At 36.6% G+C, this 11513-nt stretch overlaps 2 protein-coding genes across 2 annotated transcripts in view; one reads left to right on the forward strand and one right to left on the reverse strand.

Annotated features, from left to right (window-relative positions):
* Positions 1–5601, reverse strand: part of LOC138052877 (metaxin-2-like) — an 11008-nt gene extending 5407 nt beyond the window's left edge. Inside the window, exons 1-6 of the mRNA XM_068899475.1 lie at positions 5537–5601; positions 3760–3813; positions 1765–1808; positions 1564–1636; positions 894–970; positions 184–276 (exon numbers count right to left, since the gene is read on the reverse strand). Coding sequence (XP_068755576.1) covers positions 184–276; positions 894–970; positions 1564–1636; positions 1765–1808; positions 3760–3813; positions 5537–5582 — 387 coding nt within the window. The 5' untranslated portion in view covers positions 5583–5601. The remainder of the gene's footprint in view (positions 1–183; positions 277–893; positions 971–1563; positions 1637–1764; positions 1809–3759; positions 3814–5536) is intronic.
* Positions 5602–5882: 281 nt separating this feature from the next.
* Positions 5883–11058, forward strand: LOC138037553 (uncharacterized). Its single transcript, XM_068883462.1, has 2 exons — positions 5883–6229; positions 9137–11058. The coding sequence occupies exons 1-2, from the start codon at positions 6063–6065 to the stop codon at positions 10068–10070; spliced, it is 1101 nt and encodes a 366-aa protein (XP_068739563.1). The 5' UTR covers positions 5883–6062; the 3' UTR covers positions 10071–11058.
* The last annotated feature ends 455 nt before the right edge of the window (positions 11059–11513 follow it).

Genomic DNA, 11513 nt, shown 5'->3' on the forward strand with positions numbered 1-11513 from the left:
GGTGTATTGTAAATCTTTCATAAAAATAACAATCAAGTTGCTTCTATTTTAACTATTTTTGAAATTCATTCCTAAAATGCAAGTATGATGAATACTAAAAGCAATGACAGCGACGATGACAATAATGACGCTGCCAATGTATGATAAGACAATACTGAACATATATGTGATTAATATTAATACCTCAGCTGGGAAGAGAGAATTTTCAACCAAGGAAATATATGCTTTCATTTCTGCTCTATCCCTTAGTTCAAAGTCCTTGCTGGTGGAGAAGCCCTAGAAGAACCATTCAGAATTAGATAAAGTCACATACATGTACAGTGTATACACGAATCTTTGCTGTCGTCATTGTTTTCATGTTGTCTAATTAACATATGAATTTGCTGATAGAACAACATCATGCTATTCACAAATTGACTTCAAAAGGCAAAAGAACATGTTAACCCTTTCACTCCCAATAGTGCCACTTATAGATTTTACTCTGTCTAACGCCAGACGATTTTACTTGACAATGGGGAACCCCACAGGGCTGAAAGGGTTAATTTACTTAGCTAAATTTCCAATTTAAGCCTTTTAGCTTTGATAATGAGCAAGTTATTAGCCATGAAAAACTGATTAATTCTTGGGTGGCAAAAGCATAATGAGCCCTTACATTCTTTGTAAAATCTTGAATTTTCAAACCATCATGACTCAGAGATCATCTGATAAATTGCACTCAGCGGTTCAGAGAGAGGTCATTATGAATGACTTTCAATAGTCAGTGATGATTATTTGGCTGATAGATTAGAAAAGGATAGGCTTATGCTAATGAGCCAAACAATGTAAATAAAGATTCCCCTATTAAGGTCTACAAGGGTCTCACATAAAACAAAGAAGATCCATAAAGTACTTGCCTTACTCTCAATATATGCCGAAATTCCAGAGAAGTCACAGATTAGTTCATTGTCAACCCTTAAGAATGGAACATTACCTAAAAATGGGATAGTTTAATAATAATTTATTGCAATATTTTGTTTATCACTTTATTCACAAGTGAATTAGTTTTTGACTTGACAGGGACTCTTGGAATAATATACAAAAATATATACCAGTAACGCTTTGATTGTAGTGGAAGAGCGTTCAAGCTATCAAGCTAGTTGTTAAGTTCATGAGCATTCCACCTAAAATGATTTCAAAGATAATCGCAGTCTGAAGTTTCCGGAGCTTTATCAGGATTTTTTTCTTTTACTTAAGCACTGTCCTGCATCTCCTCAAATAGAAAGATTAGTTTAATCCCAACTGAATTCAATAATGCTAGACATAAATTCTTCACATTTTTAACACGAATTGAAGAAAACCAGGTCCAAGGGTACAAAAATTAAAGGTCAACATGGATAGACTAACACTCAGGTAAATACAAAGGCAGGTATTTCAGCATCTCGTTAGACTACCATGCCTTTTGAAGTCTTTCCCAGATTCCATGTTGTTTTCATTGTATTAAAAACAAGCTGTCAACTTTTCTTTGCATTCTACTTGTAGCATTCTCTGTTTATTAAAATGACTTGGAATTATCACTTGTCCTACCTGATGGAGACATGAATTCTGCATTTCTTCTGCATCTAACTTCATGAGCTAAGCCACAAAATCGTAAATAAGCCTGTTAGTTTAATAGAAACAAGGCTTTTAGTGACTGCTGTTTTCAGTTATAGAAATGATTCATGACTGAGTTGAATGATTCTATTGGTGTGCTTTTATCAAAATCTGAAAAGGTTTGTGTACTCGAACCTCTGTACTCCTGCAAAGGGCAGCATCCGTCAATACAATAGTATCTAGTAAACAAAAAAAAAGGAAACAATAGAAAAGTGTGCAGTCAGGGACTTAGCAATGAAAGCTGATTAAGTGGAACACCAGTAATGCAGTAATTCTCAGCTTGCACCAAACATTGGATTGCTGGGGTGATTTATGTCATCCAAGACGGCAGACAACTGTCTGCAAAGGATCTGCAACATCTTCTGGCCCAACAAAATTTCCAACAATGACCTGTACCAGAAGACTGGGTGGACAAGTATGGATCTTGAAATCAAGAAACCCCGGCTTAGATGGCTGGGACATGTCTTACGAATGTTGTCAGAGAGGATACCCAAGGTTGCCCTTAGAAAAAGAAAAGAAAAAGAAAAAGGGGAAGACCAAAAACCACCTGGAGGAAGACAGTGGAAACTGAACTTAGTGAGATGGGTTTGTCATGGGGAGAGGCACAGGCAATTGTGAAAGACAAGACCCGGTGGAAAAGAGACATTGTCGCGGCCCTTAGTGCCCCATTGGGGGCAATAAGGACTAATATATAAGATGGCAGAACATTTTGAATGGAGAGCTATACTTAAAAAAATTTTTAATGTTGGTTCAAATGTTCTTGAACTTCTTTAAACCCTCACTTCTTGTATTTCTTCTTTTTCTAAACCAGGCTATTTAAAGCCCGCTACAAGCTATTTTGATACAAAAGCTTAGTTGGGTAGCGGAGATGGTGCAGTCGTGAGAGCACTCGCCTTCCACCAAAGTGGCCCTGGATCGATTCCCGGATTCGACGCCATCTGCGGTTTGAGTTTGTTGATTGTCTAAGTCTGCTCTGAGAGCTTTTTTCTCCGGATACTCCCGTCTTCCCCTCTCCTCAAAAACCAACATTTGATTTGTTCTAATTTCTGGTGATTGGCTAAATAACCTTGAGGCTTAAATAAAGTGATAATAATAATAATAATAATAATAATAATAATAATAATATTAATATTAATATTATTATTATTATTATTATTAAACAAACTGATGAATAAATTAACCACAGTAAGAAAAATCACTTAATTCATTAATTAATTAATTTTAATATAGAGGAAAAAATTTTAGTGCATTGATTGGCTGAGAGCACATCAATTAATCCCAAACAGAGTGCAGAAAAGTGAAATGGTGCAATAAAGGTGAAATTTTTGCATTCATTTGATAGCCAATCAAATACAGGCCATGGATCGATGGTGCAACTCATGCCACAGTTTTTCCATGATTGCGTGATACGAGTGCGTTGCTTCTGCTAATAACTATTTCTCATTTTTTCATAAATGTTATTGGCAAGTAATCACATGATTTTTCTCGTGCAACATGCAATAAATAAGCATGAACTTTTTTTCCAAGACTACCAATTGCACTTGCTGCGCTTTTCAAAAAATTTACCTGTGCTTATTTTTTGCAAATTGCAGTTGAAATCACGCGATTACTTATACTGATAAAACCAAATTTTTGCATTTCACCACCTCCTGGTCAGCCATCACTTGGTGCGGTTCTGACAGATACATGTAAGCCCTCAGGGAGTTTGATTGAGGAGAACGTGATGTCATTTACTCACTACCTTAAAAATGCAGTGTGTGAATGTGGCTCACCGGTATTATTAGTGACAGTGCAGAACACAAATTTGACAATCTGAAAGCCAAATACTCTTGTACTGCATACTAATTATTAAGCTGCATTCACACACTTCATTTTTAAGCTATTGTAGTAAGTTGATGGCGTCACTTTCTCCTCAATTCAGATTGCTGGAACCTTATCAGTCGGAACTGCACCAAGTAATGGCAGACTGTTAAATGAAAAGAGTGACGTTAAAATAAACAGCCTTCCTCTTGAAATTACTACAAAAAATTTCACTTGTTCAGCATTCAACAAAGTACTTTCGAAATGTAACGAAAAACGAGAACTTTTCTTTTCATCTTAGTAGCACTTTAAAGGACTTGCACAAAGTACCTTTGTAAGGCTCATAGAGTTCCACATTCTCTGGCCACACTCCTTGTTCCACACCTACAGTGGCGTTAGAAATAAAAACTTGATCTTTCTCTACAAATAATGGATGGCTTCAAATCAATAAGACCTTTCATATCAAACTAAAATCATTATACCCATCAAAACTATTCCTGAAACCAGGTCATTTTGAAAATGCTGTCCAGAGAGGAGTGCTTTGAAAAGAGAAGGGTTTATTTGCCATGCAAACCTTAGCTGAAACGGCATAGATTTAAAAAGTGGTTAACAGTCTGACGAGAAACTCGACTCGACTCATTTATGGTAAGAGCATGCCCACAGAGGGACATTACTAAACAATAAAACAACGAAACAGGGAAACGAAGCACCAAAACACCATATATGACCCCACCATACATTGAATACTAACCGACAAAGGTTGGATTTGAGATTAAACATCATTTTAGGCCTAAAAAAGTATTGCTCCTAATCTCAGTTTTAATCTGAATCCTAATCTTAATCTCAATGACAAGGAGCAATAACGTCAAATCCAACCTTTGTCTGTTCGTATTCAATGTATGGTGGGGTCATACATGGTGTTTTAGTGTTCCATTTTACTGTTTTGGTGTTTCGCTGTTTCGTGGTTTAGTAATGCCCCCAACAGAGTGATAACTAGTTATCCCTGACAAAATGCAACTCTTTCATATCAAACTAAAATCAGGACATGACCAAAAAGGATGTCCCATTGCCTGGGGCTAGTGGAATGACGTTTCGGGATGGCGCCAAATCTTATCGCAGGTTGCCAGACAGGCAAGCATCTTGATTGAACACAAGTATGGCATTGTTGGTTGCTTTTTTCTGATGCGTCACTTCTGACATAAGTGTGTAGCGCGCAGTTCAACAGAGAAAGTGATAGAACATGTATTTGAAGTGCAGGTTGTAGACAAAAGACTGAAGAGGTTGGGGGGTTGAATCCACTTGAAGTCACCTGAATTTTTCAGGTGTCTACGAGAGACAACATTATTGCTTACAGTCAATTGTCCAGATAAATGTGAGGATCACTTCTATCTTTCGACCATCTTGGGTGTTTGTGACATATTATGCTAGCCTAATCCTCTGGCACAAAGAGCTTTTGTATACAATAACAACAGTGCGACCATAACATGTTACAGTTATTAAAAATTGCAGTGCCCAGGAAATGTAAAGGTGGAAACAACATTGATTCTGAATATTTTTTTTAAAGAAAACCTTTCTTTAAAAAAAACTATCAATTAAAAGATTATTTATTCCTCAGAGGAGAGGAGGTTTCCTTGAAAATACTACGATAAATGTCTCCTAGTGGGATATAAGGAACACTTTTTCCTCTTTCTGTTGTGATTTTAATAAATTAAAAGAAAGCTTTAAAAAAACTGAATTTCGTGATCAGTTATAGTTAAACTAGTTATAGCTCCTAGTCTAAAAGCCTAAGGGTTTTACTTATAATCAAGCTAGACCTTAATTAAGCCATAAAACGTGTTGATCGCTGGTACTTGTACACGTACATTTTTGTAACGAGTCCCTTTTTACCCGGCTTTTTAGGCTCATCAATGTCACGTGTTTAAATAAAGTTTTTCAGTTTCAGTTTCACTTGTAAGCTTTAGTTTAATTAAGCTTATAGGTTTTTCCAATGCAAATAAAACGCGTGCAAGGATGCAAGGATTTCTTGTTGCATGCAAATAGTGATCAACACAATTGCCGGCAAGTTTCGCATTATACGCAGTTGAAACGGGTTTTACGAGGAACTTACTCATGGCCGCTATGGCAGCTTCAGTCACTGGTCCCCTGGACGCCATGTTAAAAGACCACAAACTATTGGGTGGCCTGTGCATTAAGTGCTGAAGAAAGGGGACGGGACCAAGAGGCAAACCTTTGGGAGGGTCCCTCACGAACAGTTATTTTGATCCATACAAGTCCTTCGAATTTTTTCTGTTCACTGGCATGGGACACCTGTATTTTTTCCGTTAAAATAAGTTTATTGAAAGGTTAAAAGTAAGATTAAAAAACGAGGAACCCGTGATGGTCTCCTGAAAAAACTGAGGAAATTTAAAAGGCTATATGTTAATGACGTCAGCAAAAATTGCATGCGCGGAGATTGGGCAATGGCATTTAGTTCAAAGTTCACTCCCACTTTGTTCTGTGTTTTGTCGGGTAGTTTTCATCTTGTTATCGTGCCCCGTCAAAATACACGAACGAGAACACTCTGGATCGGAGCAACAGAAAGGTAGCACGTTTCACGTGTTTGTCGACATTTCTCTTCGCTTGCGCAGAGGCCTATGACTTCCACCAAAAACGAAGATGATAAATGTGAAGACGACCTCAACGAGGAGGAAAGCGAATCGAATATGTTGGATACAAGGCCTGTAAGATGCTTTCCGACTGTCAAACGTTCTTCCCGTCAAAACAAATGCAACTGGAGATGGAGATGGAAGTATTTCACAAGGTTGGTTCTCGTGATTTCGTATTTTAAACTCACAAATGTATATTTTAATACTAGTACTCAAATCCATACTACATGAAAAACGTAGAGAATTCACAGTTCGAGGAGGAAATGATCGTATGCGAGCGGTGAGGTTTTCTGGCGAAATGAGTTTGCTTTGGCGCAAATATCGGGTAGCAAAATAGCTGGCTAACGATCGCACACAATCGACTCTGCAGGATTGAACTGCTTGCGGTTTTTATAGGGGATATTGCAATATTTTGGCTCCATAAGACTTAACCTATAAGCTTATATTTTGCTTACTTGTATTTTGTGATTATAATGCAAATGCGCGGCCGAGAAGTAATTTACTATGAACTCCTCGCTTGAAAAACATCTGCCGGGAAGTTCATGCAGGTTCGACAATTTTGCAGAAATCAGTAAGGGAAGTGTAAGGGTTTCTCGACATTTCCCACTCGTTTATTCATTCTTGTGAATAATTTCAATTAAAGTTATTTTTGGTAAACGGTTCGCTTCATTTCCTTCTGTAGATCTGAAAATAACCGCTTTGCCAGTAATCTTGCCGGCACCGTTCGCGTCGAAATTCCCTATATGGAAGTTTCATGGGCATCATAGCTTGTGAATTACATCCGGCGAAACCCACTTTCCTCCTTAAGAAACGTGAAAAAGTAATATTTTCGAAGTTTTGATGTTCAGTTTTCGTGTGGATATATCATTCAACCGTTTTCGGCGCAAAAGCAAAGTTAGGTATACATATTTCATTGCTTGTATTTACCACAAAATCCGAACGTTGTCCATACCTACCGGTACATAATTTGATTGATTGAGGCATGTTTTAAAATTTTCGTTTGAGATAAAAAAAACTTCGTGATTTCGTGATTCACCAGAGTGACCTTTGCGTCAGTGAAAATACTGATTGAGCGCCTCGTGAACCGATAGTGACATCAAAACGCACCGCTTGTCAAATCTGCCTCAAAAGTGTACGAATTTTCCAGATCGGTCGGCTTTTTTCTGTATTAGTACTCGATATCCTTCATCCAAACTGCTTGATCTTTATAAAATTCAAAATCACGTCGCGAAAACTCCCTTGTTTATATAAATAATATTATTATTTCAGGAATAACGTCCTTTGTTGACCACGAGAAAGCAATACAATTTGTATTCTTAGTATCACATGACAATTCAAGTTCTATTGCTTGTTGACCTTCAATGTTAAAACGATTATTAAAGTTTTTAGCAGTCTACGGAAGCAACTTAAGTAAATTGGAAGAGTTTTATTTTTACTGTTCCTGTTACCAGGAATAGATAAAATTAATTAACAAATCCTCATTATCACGCGTGTGACACAAGGCTGTGATGAAGGCTTGTCACTGTTCCCTGTCCTGGGCCTGTTCTTTGATGTGGCTCCAAGAGCAGCTGATGTCTTTCAGTTCTGCGTTGATGGTTCTTCGCCAGGTTATTCTAGGTCTTTACCCTTTTGGGTTCCAATGCAGGGCTACTCTGGGGATACGGTTTCTGGGCATGCATGTTATGTGACCTGGCCAGCTAAATTAGCTCTTCTTTATCTCAAGGATGATACTTTGACTCTTTGTCTTCTTTTAGAGGTCCTCATTTGAGATTTAATTTGGCCAGAATATTATTTGACACATTTTCCTGAGACAACCATTGCGAGAAGCGTCGACTTTTTGCATGTCCCTTTTTGTCAAAAGGGAATAGATAAAGGCTATCTATAAATAACTTGTCCTGCACTGTATTGTGCCATCTATCTTTAAATAGCATAGCAAAAATGAAAGTTGTTGGGAAATTCTTAATCCCATTTACCATTGCATATTACCAAGGAATTTTCCAAAATATACAAAAAAAATCAACCATGTGCAATATTATTATGCTCACACTTTGTAAATATTTTGTTTCCAAAGTGTGAAACTACGTGAAGGTCATCGAAAAGGCCGTTGAGATTTGAATATACAGTGTATTGTGCAATGGAAAGGAAAACACCTCTCGGAATGAAGAGAGTACAGCCCTCAAATTTTGTTATAAATTATATACTTAAAATTTACAAGATGTACAACCGATCATCCTACAGTGCTGGTTGAAATTTTTGGACAGCTGACAGAAAATCACTGAAAGTGCTATTTTTTTCAACCTATCAAACTACATGTACTGTGCTGGTCATAATTATTTTGGGCAGCTGACGGAACATTATTAAAAGTACTATTATTAACAGCACTGGCAATATTATCATTCACATTATACTCTTCCACCTACCCCAAGAAAAGGTTGAGAGCTACTTAACTCCTGGCAACTGCAAAATACAACAAGATACTTACATTTACATTGCATTGGGAAGTCAAAGAGGGTGGGAAGTGATGTTTTTTATTGTTAAGCAAATGTCTGAAGAATTCGGATTTTTAAATTTAGTGATATCAGTAAGATGAGTGCCACAGTACGTATTTCTAAAGACAATAGAAAAGTACGTGTACATGTAGTATTTTAGTAAGGGTCATAGAAGAAATTTTGTCCAAAAAAAGGTCCTGAAGTTTACTTATATACAATGTATATATGATATAGAACTGAAGAAGCTCTTTGACCGAAACGTTTTATTAATTTTTTTAACTCTTCTTTTTTTTTAACGTCAGATGTTGTCTGGCCTCGCTTCCATATTAACTTTCTACATTTTTTTTATTCTGTTTATGCTGTGAGGTTTGGCCTGGGAATCTTACTGATCCTCTTGACACTGTAACACCTTTGTTGGCCTGAGAGATCTACTAACTGTTGTATGATATATAAGTGATGTATACATGTATTTTTTGTCAATGTGATTGACTTTTTTGTGGGTGTTTTGTACAATTTACATTTTATAATAGTGTCATAGAGCTTACGTTGTTGTCTCTTTTCCTTGATTATCAGGGCCCTTCAGCCAATTTTAGAGCAAGGGGAAAGTGCAAAAGATGATACATGCAAGACGGATGACAGCAGTGCTAAAATAAGTACTGATGATATTGAGAAAAAGGAGTTATCATTATCTGCAACAAGTGAAGGAAAACATTTGGAGCAAAAAAATGAACAGGTCGAAAATTATAACAGGGGAGTGGACTTTTGTGAGGAACCTGTGGAGTCTATAAGAGACAAAGATGACTACAGTGCATGTATTAAACTTATAGAGAAATTCCAAGAGGCTGTGTTAGAAAATGCGGTGAGAGTCATTCAAGCTGCTTTTAAACGCTTTAGAGAAAGACGGCGTTTTTTGAAGCTGCGCAAAGCAGCAACTGTAATTCAAAGAAGTGTTAGACAGTGGCTTATGCGTAAACATTCTTTGGAAGGGCTAGAACATCATTTGGCTCTGAAGGGAAACTGCCAAATGACTGATACTTTGCAAAACAAGGAGCCCTCGTGTTCACAAGGCAAGAACAGTGACTTAACCACGAGCAATACAGGATGCGACAGAATGAACAATCAAAATGAATTGAAAGATAAAAATTGCGAAAATGAGGATGCATTTGATCATGAGGTCCTGACAGATGACAGAGATGGCATTTTGCTGGAAGAATCAGATGGAACCAATCAATTTGAAAACTCAATTTCTTTGGATGGTCTTGATGTGTTATCTTTGTGTGGAAGTACTGACAATATCAATGATGCAGGCATATCAGTGGATCCTTGTGGTGAAGAGACCTATTGCATTTCTGATCCAGACGCTCTATCATTAGCTGACAGTGGCATTGACACATGCTCCGATAGAAGTGTGGAGGCCACTATCACAGATGAAAGCAGATTTTTATCATGTGAAAAATCAACTCATGAACATGTATCTACTATTGAGCAAGGTGGTGCTGAACAATAACTGTATCATTGTTGGAAAAATACTTTCTGTTAAAAGACTTTTTTAATCTTTTGCTTACATGTTATGTAAGCATTTACATTGTATAGAATTGAATTATTTCATCTTGATATTTTATATTGCTAAGATGATTTAGTGATAAAAAAAATTGAATTTACTTCTACGGTACAGTGCCATAAATTGTTTAGAAAATATTGTTGTTATAAAAATGAAGAGGATAGGTGTTGGAGAAAGAAATAACATTGCCCTTTTTCAGTAACCTTATATAGTTATGAATTTTGTCAGTAATTGAACACTGTTATGAAGTTCAGGAATTCACAAATGCCCAAACAATTCCATAGTCTAGGTGGTAGTATTTTTAATGACAATTTTTTGTTTTGTTTTTCCCTCGCAAAAAATGCCTCTTAAATGCAATATATACCTGGTTGGTTCCTTCGATCAACTTGTTAATGATGAATTATGATGTTGAATAATGCGCTATAATTTTATTTTTGCTGCCAACAACTTGGTTTGTATTACTAAGCGTGAAGTTTTCAAGTGTTTTCTGTGTGTGAAGATTTTTAGCTGAATTTTTGTTACAACACATTAGTTTGTGAGCAGCATATTAGGAATTATTATTATCATTAGTTGCAATATATTTTCATGCTGACTGAAGGAAGAACTTGAGGTTTTTTTTTTTTTTTGAGATACAACCCAGTGCGTCCGAGTCCCTTGAAATACATGTACAACCGGAACCTTTAGGTTTTCATGGTTCCTAATCCAGTTTAATGCTGATCTTTATTTGTACGAACAAATTTACAAATTATTCATGGTTGCCAAGCCATAGAAATGAAATTTATTACCAAAAGAGAAGAATATTCATCTTTCTTTTATGAAACTTGTTTGAAGAATGTTTCTTAAAAATTCAGTTTGCAGGTTTCTGGGAGCCTAGTTGTTTATTTATGACTGAATGAGAATCACATTGTTATAATAAAAAGACAAATCTTAATCAGTTGTTTATTCGTATTCAGTCAATAACTCCTGTCAATCATTCTTGGAGCCCTTGGATTGCTTTTTACGTTTGTTAGGTGTGGTGACATCTGGCGTAATTTAGGTTGGAATCCTTTCCACTCGCGATAGTTGACACAGTAACCTAACATATTAAAAGTATTTCATAAAGTAGACAGATGATTTTTTTTTCTAAGAGTACGGCAAGCTAAAGGTAAGGAGATTTTCTAATTTCTATGTTATTTCAAGATCTTGCTTCGTTCTTGTGTATTCTACTATGAACATTATTACCAAGAAGGAGTCATCTCCTACCCTCCTGGGGAGATGAAAGACTGTCCCAGTTGTAAAATTATACATGGTCGGTTATGTCAATGAGGACAAAATAAATCGTGAAAGGGAAGTGGCAATCAGGCCCAGAACGCCCTTATGATGTGTGACTTTGACTAAGTATGTGATCAT

The sequence above is a fragment of the Montipora capricornis genome, chromosome 1 (genome assembly GCF_036669925.1).
Source record: "Montipora capricornis isolate CH-2021 chromosome 1, ASM3666992v2, whole genome shotgun sequence".
Classification (NCBI taxonomy): domain Eukaryota; kingdom Metazoa; phylum Cnidaria; class Anthozoa; order Scleractinia; family Acroporidae; genus Montipora; species Montipora capricornis.